Source organism: Salmo salar, chromosome ssa12 (assembly GCF_905237065.1).
Source record: "Salmo salar chromosome ssa12, Ssal_v3.1, whole genome shotgun sequence".
NCBI classification, from domain to species: domain Eukaryota; kingdom Metazoa; phylum Chordata; class Actinopteri; order Salmoniformes; family Salmonidae; genus Salmo; species Salmo salar.
In genome coordinates this window covers 58,311,806-58,324,398 of record NC_059453.1, presented here as the reverse complement: position 1 = coordinate 58,324,398, position 12,593 = coordinate 58,311,806, and the positions used below count along the sequence as shown (strand labels likewise).

The window sequence follows — 12,593 nt, the reverse complement described above, 5'->3', positions numbered from 1 at the left end:
CAACCCTGTTAGGATCAACCCTGTCACTTTATTCGGCACTTAGTAGGCACTTACTATAGTGATTTTTTTATTTAGCATCTTGAGATGGGAAAACTTTTTATGAAGATGAACATGTGCTCTTTATGACAGAATGTTAAAAGTTGGTGAAATCCAAAGTTTTTTATGACCAAGTTACACATCTCACAAGGCACCAAATTGGTGGAACGACCCACCTAATTAGCACTTACCAATTTTGCTGTGGGTGATGAATTCAGTCTAGCATGTTTCTGCACTTAAGTGTTGCTTTTGATTATGCTGATGATTATGATGGTGATGATGATGATAGTCATGACGATGATTTTGATGGTGATGATGAGGGTGATGATGACGATGATGATGATGATTATGATGGCGATGATGATGATGATGATTGGCATGATGATGATTATGATGATGATGATGATTATGACGGTGATGATGATGATTGTCATAATGATGGTGATGATGATGATTGTCATAATAATGATGATGATGATGATGATGGTGGTGATGATGATTGTCATAATGATGATGGTGGTGATGATGATGATTGTCATAATGATGATGATGGTGATGATGATTATGATGGTGATGATGATGATTATGATGGTGATGATGACCGTCATGATGATGATTATGATGGTGATGATGATGATGATGGTGATTGTCATAATGATGGTGATGATGATGATTGTCATAATAATGATGATGGTGATGATGATTGTCATAATGATGATGATGGTGATGATGATGGTGATGATGATGATTATGATGGTGATGATGACCGTCATGATGATGATTATGATGGTGATGATGATGATGATGGTGATTGTCATAATGATGGTGATGATGATGATGATGATTGTCATAATAATGATGATGGTGATGATGATGATTGTCATAATAATGATGATGGTGATGATGATTGTCATAATGATGATGGTGATGATGGTTGTCATAATGATGATGATGATGGTGATGATGGAGGATGATGATGATTATGATGGTGATGATGATTATGATGATGATGGATGCTGCTGCTGCCCCTCTGGTCAGACGTCTGACCTGGTCTCAAGCATCTATTTTGCCTGTTAATTTATGAAAAGGTTATATCTACACACACACAGGAGTCCTTGCTGGTAACAAATGCATAGAATATGAAATGCCAAGTTAGGTGGTGTTTCAATGGCCTTGCAGTAAAGTTAAACTGACAAGGATGTAATCTTTAAGACTTTGCTTGCATGTAGTAGCACTAATAGTACTATTAGTACTACACTGACTTTGAAGATGGCATAACAGAATCTGTTACTAACAATAATGAATCAAGCTTTGTTCAATTTTATATTTGTGATGATACAATATAGAATGTACCACATAATAATAAGGTGAATTTATGTTTATTTCCCCATCCCAGAGTAAGGTGCCATCATGAGCACTGACGCAGAGATTGTGGTCTTTGGCCCAATGACCATTTACCTTTGGAAGCCAGAAAGGGAAAGAACTGAAGCCCAGGCTGCTCCCTTTGATGCCAAAACAGCTTTCTTTGTGGTTGAGCCCAAAGAAATGCACCTCAAAGGAGGGTAAAGAGGGTGGCAAAGCCACTGTCAAAACTCTTTGTGGGCAAGTAAGTATGGCCACCTCATTAAAATGTGTTTTAATAACTAGCAAACATTAATGTTGTAAAAATGAAGTACTGACTCTGTGATCATACTATAGAAAGAATACCTAATAAACTGTATACATGATAGTAACATAATAAATGTTCATTTTCTTTCTGTCACAGACCATCACCATAAAGGAGAATGATATCCACTCCATGAACCCTCCAGAGTATGAAAAAAAAATGAGGACATGGCCATGATTACCCACCTCAATGAGCCCACTGTGCTGTATAACCTCAAAGAGCGTTATGCAGCATAGATGAGCAACGTGAGTTTAAAGCCAGGCACCACAGGCTAATAGGGATTTTTTTTCTTTATTCTCATCAGACTGAAACTTTACCAGTTGAAAGTATAGATAAATACATTCCAACTTTTATTTATTCAAAAATTAAAATATGCAAATGAGGCAAACCAACCATAAATATGCGCTCATTTGCATATTATGAGAATCTGTTTTTCAACACATTGCTTCAGGGCAGAATGTTTTTGTTTTGTTTTATTGTGATAAGACATTCAATGGTCAGACTTTTACAGATCCGTTCATCACAATATTGTCATGTCATGGAATTATTTAAAAACACTATTCACATGTATGACGGATGCATATTTAGCATATATTTACAAATAAAATGACACTTCAAAACGACACAAGTAATAAAACAAAGCCTCTGTAAAAGTCTGACTATGAGACCTAAGAACCTGTGTGTGGAATAATGGGAATGTACATCCTTTGAAGACTGAGAAAAATGAATTGGCGCCCTGGGAACATGTCATTTTGAGAAAATGGCCGATAAAGATGGGCTAATGCAATTAAAACGTACTTTCCATAAATATGACCATTTATGTCACATTAATTAAACTTCTATTCATATATCACTTCTAAACTAACAAATTAACATTAAATGTACATTTTACAAATACATTAGCACGTTTAATACATTTGTTTCAAACAATAGAGCATATGCTTTCAATACTGGTCTGTTAGGCAAATATGCAGTTTTGGGCAAATTCGCATATCACTATGCTCAATTTGTTACATACAAGGATTTTGTATGGCTGTTGAAATGTGCAGAACATTAATCAGCTATGCCTGTCCCATATGTAAGGCCCTCTTTGAGTTGTTGCTGTTGACGCTTTACTTTCTTGACTGTGTCATGGAACACTGCGCCAACGCTTGGCACACTCCATTGAAGCGGCATCAGCTCTGACAACTCCTCTCTGATTGCTCCAGTGTCACCAAAGTTCTGTCAAGCCACAATTTGTTCATCACATTTGTTATAGCAGTGGCTCCCTCATTGAACGTGGCTACTGCCATACTGGCTGCTCCGTCAATGCGGCTTTTGGGGCATCGCGACCATATTACAGAGTTCAGACATTCATTTGCATTCTGGGTTCCTCCGTGCTACATTCTTTTGAGGACGTTATAATTTGGCATCCTATGATATACAGGTACCATTTTCTGTGCAACCTCACTATTAAAAAAAGTATGGCCTCCAAGGTTTTTGTGACAGGGTGAACCTTCACCATTTTCTATGGCTCGCTGGTACCAGAACCAATGCACACACCTATCCCGTAGTTGGAAGTGAATCCTCTCTTGTGCCAAGTGCCATCGAAGGACACATTAATGTCTATGATGGCATCCTCATCCTCCTTCAGCAACTCTGTTATATCTGGGTCCATATCTGCGTATGCTCTTCTAATTCTCTTTGCAGCACTCTCCATTGACATTAGCCCTCTCTGAATCTCTGCAACTAAAGTGGGGGGAAAAAGTACTTATTAACATAACTGCAGGACTAAATATCAGCATGTTACACTTTGTAAATATTAGCATATCAGCACGTATTTACTTTATGTAAAGCTAATTTCTCACTAATCGCATTAGGCTACAGCCCTATGACACTGTAGGCCTATGTGACAGTCTCATTGTATAGTTATGGTTTCCTATCACTCTGTGTTGTTAACTTTGAATACATTTGATGGAGCAAGGAAATAAATATTATTTATACACAGCAAGTCACCTGACAATAATGGGCTACTCTCCCTTTTTATTTACCTGTCATTCTCCTGTCATGTCTCTGATATGAGCTGAGAAGCAAGGAAGGAATCCCTAGGACTTTGCTTATTTTCTTTAGGGCTGCATAACCAAGTCCAAGATCGTGGGCTAGTAGAACCATCCTCACATTTATACCCACATCTCCCCTGGAGCACTCCTGCAGCCTGGAGGAACTGTAAACACTCCTCCTAAATGCATCACGATCACCTTCACAGTCTGCACATTCTATCGTGACAGAATCCCTGGTTGGTGAAGTCTATGGTGATTTTCAGTCCAGTGTTTAGACACTTAGGGCAAATCAAATCATGTACAAGTTGGTTTATTTGAGACGTGGAATAAAAGCCACTGTTGGCTGGCTGCTGTCTGGTTGATCGCTGCTAGCTGTCATCTTCATCTCAACTAATTTGTGTCTCAAAGCGCTGCTGCGGGCTAGCTTCTTTTCCTCCTCTACCTGTACTGCCACTGCTTCGATCGGCGGATCAGGCACATGTTTTCTTCCATTCAGCTGCTTTTCTCGCATCGCCTATTTTTATTCGCATACTGTAGGTATATTCTTCAAGAGCTCCAGAGCGCTCAGGACCTTAGACTAGGGCAAGGGTTCATCTTCCAACAGGACAACGACCCTAAACACAAAGCCAAGACAATGCAGGAGTGGTTTCAGGACAAGTCTCTGAATGTCCTTGAGTGTCCCAGCCAGAGCCCGGATTTGAACCCGATTGAACATCTCTGGAGAGACCTGAATATAGCTGTGCAGCGATGCTCCTCATCTAACCTGACAGAGCTTGAGAGAATCTGTAGAGAAGAATGGGAGAAACTCCCCAAATACAGGTGTGCCAAGCTTGTAGCGTAATACCCAAGATGTCTCGAGGCTGTAATCGCTACCAAAGGTGCTTCAACAAAGTACTGAGTAGTGTCTGAATACTTATGTAAATGTACTGTTTCAGGTTTTTTTTAAATGTGTAGATTGATGAGGGGAAAAAAAACAATTGAATCAATTTTAGAATAAGGCTGTAAGGTAATAAAATGTGGAAAAAGTTAATAAGGGGTCTGAATCCTTTCCCAATTCAACGTAAAAACCCATGCTACTACAACAGATTACTGTACTGTAATTGTGTAATAAGCCTGAAACTGGTTTTCACATGCCTTTCTTTATCAGGCCATGAGATCCAGTCAATCCTGATCACCAAACCAATGATGGTAAAATGATGGTAAAATGATGTTTAAAATACAATTGTTAGCTAGCTGAACATTGTTCAGTGATGCAGTTGAGTATGCTCTAACTGAGATTGCATTGAATAAAGGTGAACAATGAGAATCATCTGTCTACTCCAGTGGAGAATCTGGTGCAGGAAAGACTGTTAACACCAAACGTGTCATCCAGTACTTTGTGACAATCGCAGTGTCTGGAGGGAAGAAGGAACAAGCAACAGCTGCTGCTTCTGGGAAAATAAAGGTCAGAAATATTACTGTAGCCTTACAGATCCTGTATGAAGGGGTTGTATGCATCAACACTAACATATATGATGACAGGGCTTGCTGGAGGATCAAACTGGAGGCTTATGGTAATGCCAAGACAGTGAGAAAAGACCATTCCTCTTGTTTAGTAAGTGTAAAATCTACAGTTTTGTATTTGTAAACTTTCTTCTGATAGGTTTTTTGGGGAAATACACTGATGGATATCTAATTCACTTTTTAGGGTAAGTTCATCAGAATCCATTTTGGAATAAGTGGAAAGTTGGCCTCTGCTGATATTGAAACACATAAGGGCCTTCTGGTCAGTGTATCTTTATCCAGTTGTGATTGACACATGTAAAAGACTACTGCTCATACAAACACATATGCTACAGATCTGCTGGAGAAGTCTAGAGTGACATTCCAGCTAGTTGATCATTAGAAAACCCTTTTGCAATTATGTTTGCACAGCTGAAAACTGTTGTCCTAATTAAAAAAGCAATAAAACTGGCCTTCTTTAGACTAGTTGAGTATCTGGAGCATCAGCATTTGTGGGTTCGATTACAGGCTCAAAATGGCCAGAAACAAAGAACTTTCTTCTGAAACAGGCAGAGTTCCTCTGTCCAGTGTCTGTGTTCTTTTGCCTACCTTAATCTTATTGGCCAGTCTGAGATATGGCTTTTTCTTTGCAACTCTAATCAGCACAACGGTTTTCAGCAGTTCTAACATAATTGCAGAAGGGTTTTCTAATGATCAATTAGCCTTTTAAAATTATAAACTTTGATTAGCTAACACAACGTGCCATTGGAACACAGGAGTGATGGTTGCTGATAGTGGGCCTCTGTACGCCTATGTAGATATTCTATTAAAAATCAGCCGTTTCCAGCTACAATGGTAATTTACAACATTAACAATGTCTACACTGTATTTCTGATCAATTTGATGTTATTTTAATGACATTAATTCATATGCATTATATAAATAGGTCTATGTGCACCTTCATCAGATGAACCGCAATGTCGGCTAAAGCAATTTAATTCATGAATGCATTTGAAAGTTTTTAATATTGTGACAGTGACAGTGAGAGCAAAATAAAAACATTTCCAAATAAAATCTGACTGATTTATCAAGACCAGTCCCCATGCTATGTCATTCAGTGATATTTATTCCCATAGTAATTCGACAATGGAGCCATTAATATATTTAAAGTCCCTAAACTCAAAGAGTCTATTGTCCTGCTCATAGTTGAAATAAACATCTGCATTTTGAAAGAGTATTTTTATCATTATTTTATTAACAAAAGCATAAAGATGTTGATTAAGATATACTGTACAGTATATGCTTTACCTGACATTTTGCGGTTGCATGATGTTTGTAGTTAGAAATGTAAAAACTTTAGAGTACTTAATACACTTCAAGTTGAGGGTATTTTCTTTTCACACCTAGCCAGAGCTATCCTTCTGTAATGGTTGAAGAGTCTATTGTCCTGCTAATAGCCCACCATGGAAACGTTGTTTGCACTCATAGGTTTTAGGCCTGCTATGGGTTATAATAATCCATGCCTTCTGGGAATGTTTAAAAGTCCAAAAGTTATGGGTGGAGTTAGAATTTTGGCTGTCAGAAGTATTAAAATCAACCAATGTCAGCCTTTAAATGCTTTATTATACAAATGTTTAAAGTGTGTGTTGGCGACGGAGAGAATGCATTTGACTGTTTTTAATATTAGGGCTTTCAGGAAGAACAGAAAATTGCATGTCAATTCATAAACCATGTGCCATGGAATCGGTACATCAAAAATCTCTTCCCAACTATTTTGCAATCTATATGGCACAGCTGTCAATATTTTGGTCCTTAAATGAAACTGGCACATATATTTATTTATCACAATTTTCTTTCACCAATTTTGGTCTTTAATGCATGGCCGACAGACAGGTTTCTTACTTTTCCCCTCTTGAATATTTTTTGGTCGTATAATTTAAAAAGGTTGCTAGGTGTAGGAAAAACCATAAGCAAATAGGTAAACTGTGATATGACTAAAGAGTGAATCAAGGTGATGTTTCTACAAATAGACAGGTCTTTTCATCAAGGACACATTGTTTGCAGAGTCCACAAACAGGAGGTGGAGTTCCAGAGCTCACAGGTGTGCCTGGCATGGATTGTGACTCCATCTTGTTCATCGCCCTCTTCAATGCGTCATTCTCCGCCTGACTCTCCGCCAATGCTGTCTGACTCTCCGCCAATGACGTGACTCTCCGCCAATACCACCTGGCTCTAGACCAATTCATCAGCTGTCTAATTTTACAATCATGGCTAAAGTGATTTAATTAAGGGTTTCAGTTAGGAAAATATGGCGCTGTACAACGGGACTGGTTGAGAGTACTGTAGGCCTAAACTACTAAGTGACTGCAAGTGATGAGCAAAATAATCCTAACATTTCCAAATAAAAATCTGATTGATTTATCAAGACCAGTCCCCATGCTCTGTCATTCAGTAATAATAATAATAATAATAATAATAATCACTGGATAACAGATCAGCTTCGGAACTCATTAAGAGGTGGCTTCTATCTTCAATATAATAATTAATTCAGATGGTTAAACCCATAGGTTTTAGGCCTGCAGTAGGTTATAATAAAGGTTACAATTGACCTTGCTGGGTTGTGGCCAGTTGACCACCGTTCCTACCTTTTGGGAGTCCATCAGTACACAGCCCTGAGAAACGATGTACCTCAGGAAGGAGATCTGAGGAACGTGATGCTCACACTTTTCGGGCATCATGAACAAGTGATGAACGAGGAGTCTTTGAAGAACCTGGCGGACATGTTGGACGAGAAGATGAGGATGTACACAAACACGAACTGGTGAAGGTCGCGCGTCACATCATTAACCAGGGCCTGGACAACGGCTGGAGCATTAGTAAGTAAAAATGGCATGAGCCGGTACTCATAATGTCCATTGAACGCTGTCTTCCATTCATCTCCCTGTCAGATGTGCACCAGATTGTACGTGTTCCGTAAATCCAATTTAGAGAAAACCGTAGCTCCCTGGAGTCTCTCAAATGCTGATGACAGAAGAGGAAGGGGGTAACGGTTCTTGATGGTAATGTTATTTAAATCCCAGTAATCGATACAGGGACGTAAACCCCCATCCTTCTTCCCAACAAAGAAAAACCCGCTCCTGCAGGTGAAGTGGACGGACAAATAAAATCAGCCTCCAGCATCTCCTCAATATAATTGTTCATGGCTGCAGTCTCTGGACCTGAGAGAGAATACAACCCTCCTCTCGGAGGAGTGGTACCAGACAGGAGGTCGATGGCACAATCGTAGGGCCTGTGAGGAGGTAGTTTGCTGGCCCTTTATTTGCAGAAGACCTGACCCAAATCCCAGTAATCCCGAGATATGCAGGAAAGGTCAGGCTTGTCATTCCCAGCCAGAGGAACAAGAGGATTGGAAGTCTCCAGATGAGCAGGACCGGAAAGGTGTGGAGAGAGTTGCTGGCAGGTGAACTGGCATGAAGGATTCCATCCCAGAACTCTTCCTGAAGGCCAGTCAATTTGAGGGTTATGGGTGGAAAGCCACGGATGTCCAAGAACCAGAGGAAGCTCAGGAGAGTCCACCAGATGAAACTGGGTAAGCTCCACATTGTCATTCAGAACTCGTAGCTGAATAGGCATGGTGAGTTGCTTCCCCTTCCCAGACCCTAGGGGTTGACCATCCAGCTCAGTGACCGACAACGGAGGGTCCAGCTTAGTGAGTGGCAGCCTCTGTTGGCGAGCTAATGTGCGATCCAAAAAACAGCCGATAGCCCCAGAAAGCAGGAATGTTCAACTGTCCATTGTCCCACCGCAGGTTGGCCAGAAGCAAGGTGCATACTGTATCGGCCGCAGGAGATTGTATCTGACTCTCCAGAGTGGAAAGTCTGGCACTTCCCAATTGCATCGGCTCTTCTGAAGGATATGAAGGAGAACCATAGCCGAATTGAGAACCCTGACAGGGTACAGGACAAGCAGGCCCAGCATATGGCAGTGGAACAAATGAAGAATCGACTCCCTCAGCAGGGCCCGAAACACCAGAACCAACACGGAACCCCTCCGTCCTCTCATGCCGACGTTCCCGAAGCCGGTTGTCAATCCGGATGGCCATAACAATAAGCTCCTCCAGAGTGTCAGGGTTGTCCCAGGAAGCCAGTTCGTCCTTGAGAATCTCGCTGAGTCCATTCAAAAAGACTGAGTGAAGTGCCTCTATATTCCAACCGCTCTCAGCGGCAAGCGTCCGGAAGTCAATGGCGTAATCAGCTACGCTCCAGCTGCCCTGTCGAATCGCAATCGCCAACAGCGTTCCTGCCACTGATGGGGTGATCAAAAACCCTCCCAATCTCTTGGGTGAAGCTTTGCCAATTGAATCAAATTGATTGCTGCTCCCAGATGGCCGTGGCCCAGGCCAGAGCCCGTCCTGAGAGCAAGAAGATGACATATGCCACTCTGGAATGCTCGGTGGGAAATGTTGATGCCTGCAGTTCGAAAACCATCAAACATTGGAGCAGGAACCTATGACACCTCCCAAGATGCCCCTCATAGCGCTCCGGTGCTGGGAGATGAGGCTCCCGAGGGGAGGAAGACAATGAGCTAGTAGGAAGTGGAGGGTTAGAAACCGCCACCGTTTCCCAATAAGCCCAATCAGGGTCACCTGGATATTAGAAGTAACCCAGGGGTGCTCTCCAGTGGCAACCTCAGGTAGTACACTCAAGGGAGAAAACCTGACCTGTGACAGTTGCTACCATGTTGTCATGTTGTGTTGCTGCCATTCTATGCTGTTGTCTTAGGTCTCTCTTTATGTAGTGTTGTGGTGTCTCTCTTGTCGTGATGTATGTTTTGTCCTATATTTTTTATTTAATTAAAAAAATTGTAATCCTACCACCCGTCCCCGCAGGAGGCCTTTTGTCTTTTGGTAGGCCGTCATTGTAAATAAGAGCTTGTTCTTAGCTGACTTACCTAGTTAAATAAAGGTTAAAAAAAGTATTTTTAAACATAGACATTTATCCTGTTGCTATTTTCACTACTTGTAGCTCTCAGACTACATAGACATTTATCTAATGCATATAAACAGTACTGCCAATGGGGCACTCACTAGCCCCGCCAAATCCTCTCTCTGGGATTTAGGATCCTTGTCACTACTTTTATTTTCGCTACAAATTCATTTAAATGACTTACTAAAATTCATTGGGTTGTCCTGTTCAGATTCATGAATGTGGTGTCTCCCCCCAGGTAGTCTCCAGTGATGGTCTAGTCAGGGTGGGTCCTAGTCGTCTTTGGTCGGGCAGGAATTTCCTTCACTCTCCCACGGAGAGTGCCACCGGTGTCTCCTTCGCAGACCCTCACCGATGCCTTCCTCAGACAGAATCACACATCCTTGGTCATGACGCCAGGTTGTCGTGGAAATGACCACTAAGGACCACAAAGTCAAGCTTAAATGAATGTATGTTTATTCACTCCAGCGGAGAGATTACAGACAAACAGGACTTAATGTAGAGTTTAGTCAGAATCTCTGACGAGGTATTTCCCCCTCGGCATATTTTTTACTGTCGCTACGGGTTACAGAAAGATACCCAGAGACCGGCTGCAGAGGAGAACACCTGGCAACCACAGTCTGGGCGTTCAAGCAATATTTCCACTCCTGATGAACCGACCTTGTGAGAGCAAACCTCAGACACCCTGTCTGTCTACAACAGGCACATTTCTAAGTATGCAACAGGTCAAACATGCATGATAAGTGTGAGACACTGAAAAAGCAGAAAGAGACACAATAAAATTCCACTGCAAAGTACCTATACAAATACCTAACACCACTGATTGAGCTGTTGGCTCTTCCAAGGCTATATGAGTATGACTCACATATTATGAGAACTCACCTTGACTGGTTCCCTATCAGCACTTGGAGGAGTTCTGCAAGGCGTCTTATATAGAGAGATACATGTCCAGACAGTAATGGCTTACTCTATTTGGACTGTTTGGTTATATATTTTTACCACTGATCTGGTATCTTTTGTCTGTCATTAACACATATCGATACTAAACATGCCACTGATATTTCTGTGATTTCACAGAGATCAGTTATATTGTTTTAATACGTATCAATTTAGTAAAGCTATTGTGAGCATTGTTGAACATAAAAAGGATGATCTAATAAATGTAACTATGTAAACTATGAAGTTATTACTGACAATAATATTTAATTCTAGATTAAGACCTCTGTTCTCTAATAGAATGCAGTATTGGAAGATTGAATGGCGACCTAGTCACATTGGATATTAAGCCTCCCAAAATTGTGGGTTGAATTTCATTATGTATTTATAGAATAGGTCACCTGTGATTGACCATTTCTTAACGTTGTGTAAATGTTGTTCTGCGAAGGATATAAGTTACTGAAGTTTAGACATTGTTTTGGTCTTATGTTGACACTAGTCTCCTCTAATTCACCTTGGCACTGCAGTTTAGCTGTAGAGAAGCTCTCAAACGTCACCAGCATACTGTTCCTGAATCCTTTGATGTGACAAGTCTTTGATGTGACAAAGGAGCAAAGTTGGGCTTCTGAGAATGATGATAACTCATGACAGTGGAAAACGCCTTATCTCCTTGAAAAGGAAACATAAAGGACTGCAGAATTGTTTTATATATATAATATATACAGTGTATATACAGTATATATTTTTTTTTCTTCTGGGAAATCTCTATAGTTTAAAGTTATAGTTTGTGCAGGCAGTACTCTTTGTAATAAATGTATTTAACTAAATAGTGTAGCGTACTCTAGTTTAAAACCTAATGTTCTGTAACTAGCTTTTCCTTTGTAAAATGCCTATCATTCTAAGAAATTAAATATTATTTAGTTGGGAAACCAAACTTAATTGATCAAAAACTAAAATTGGAGTTTGCTTCTAAATAGCTTCTTATCAATAGGTGGGGTTTTTTCGTGGTCAAGATTACATAACCTAATAGGAAGTGATGTAGCTTTGACCTAACCTAAGGATCGTACCCTTTTTTAAAATGTTCACCTAAAATGACATACCCAAATCTAACTGCCTGTAGCTCAGGCCCTGAAGCAAGGATAGGCATATTCTTAATACCATTTGAAAGGAAACACTTTGAAGTTTGTGGAAATTTGAAATTAATGTAGAAGAATATAACACATTAGATCTGGTAAAAGATAATACAAACAAAAAACATGCATATTTCTTTTGTTTTGTTCCATCGTCTTTGAAGTGCAAGAGAAAGGCTATACTTTCAGATAGGAGTCTAGGTGTCATTTATATTTGGCCCACCAGATGGCTGCAGTGTGTGTGCAAAGTTTCAGACTGATCCAGTGAAGAATTACATTACTACACAATATTTTGTATCAAGTTTGCCAGGAGTTTGCC

At 40.4% G+C, this 12,593-nt stretch overlaps 1 protein-coding gene across 1 annotated transcript; it reads left to right on the top strand.

Annotated features, from left to right (window-relative positions):
* Positions 1-260: 260 nt before the first annotated feature.
* LOC123725651 (prostatic spermine-binding protein-like) lies at positions 261-962 on the top strand (the record flags this gene model as incomplete). The annotated part of the gene is made up of 1 exon (XM_045692124.1): positions 261-962. A coding segment is annotated over exon 1 (702 nt), but the record flags the coding sequence as incomplete, so codon positions are not given.
* Positions 963-12,593: the final 11,631 nt, after the last annotated feature.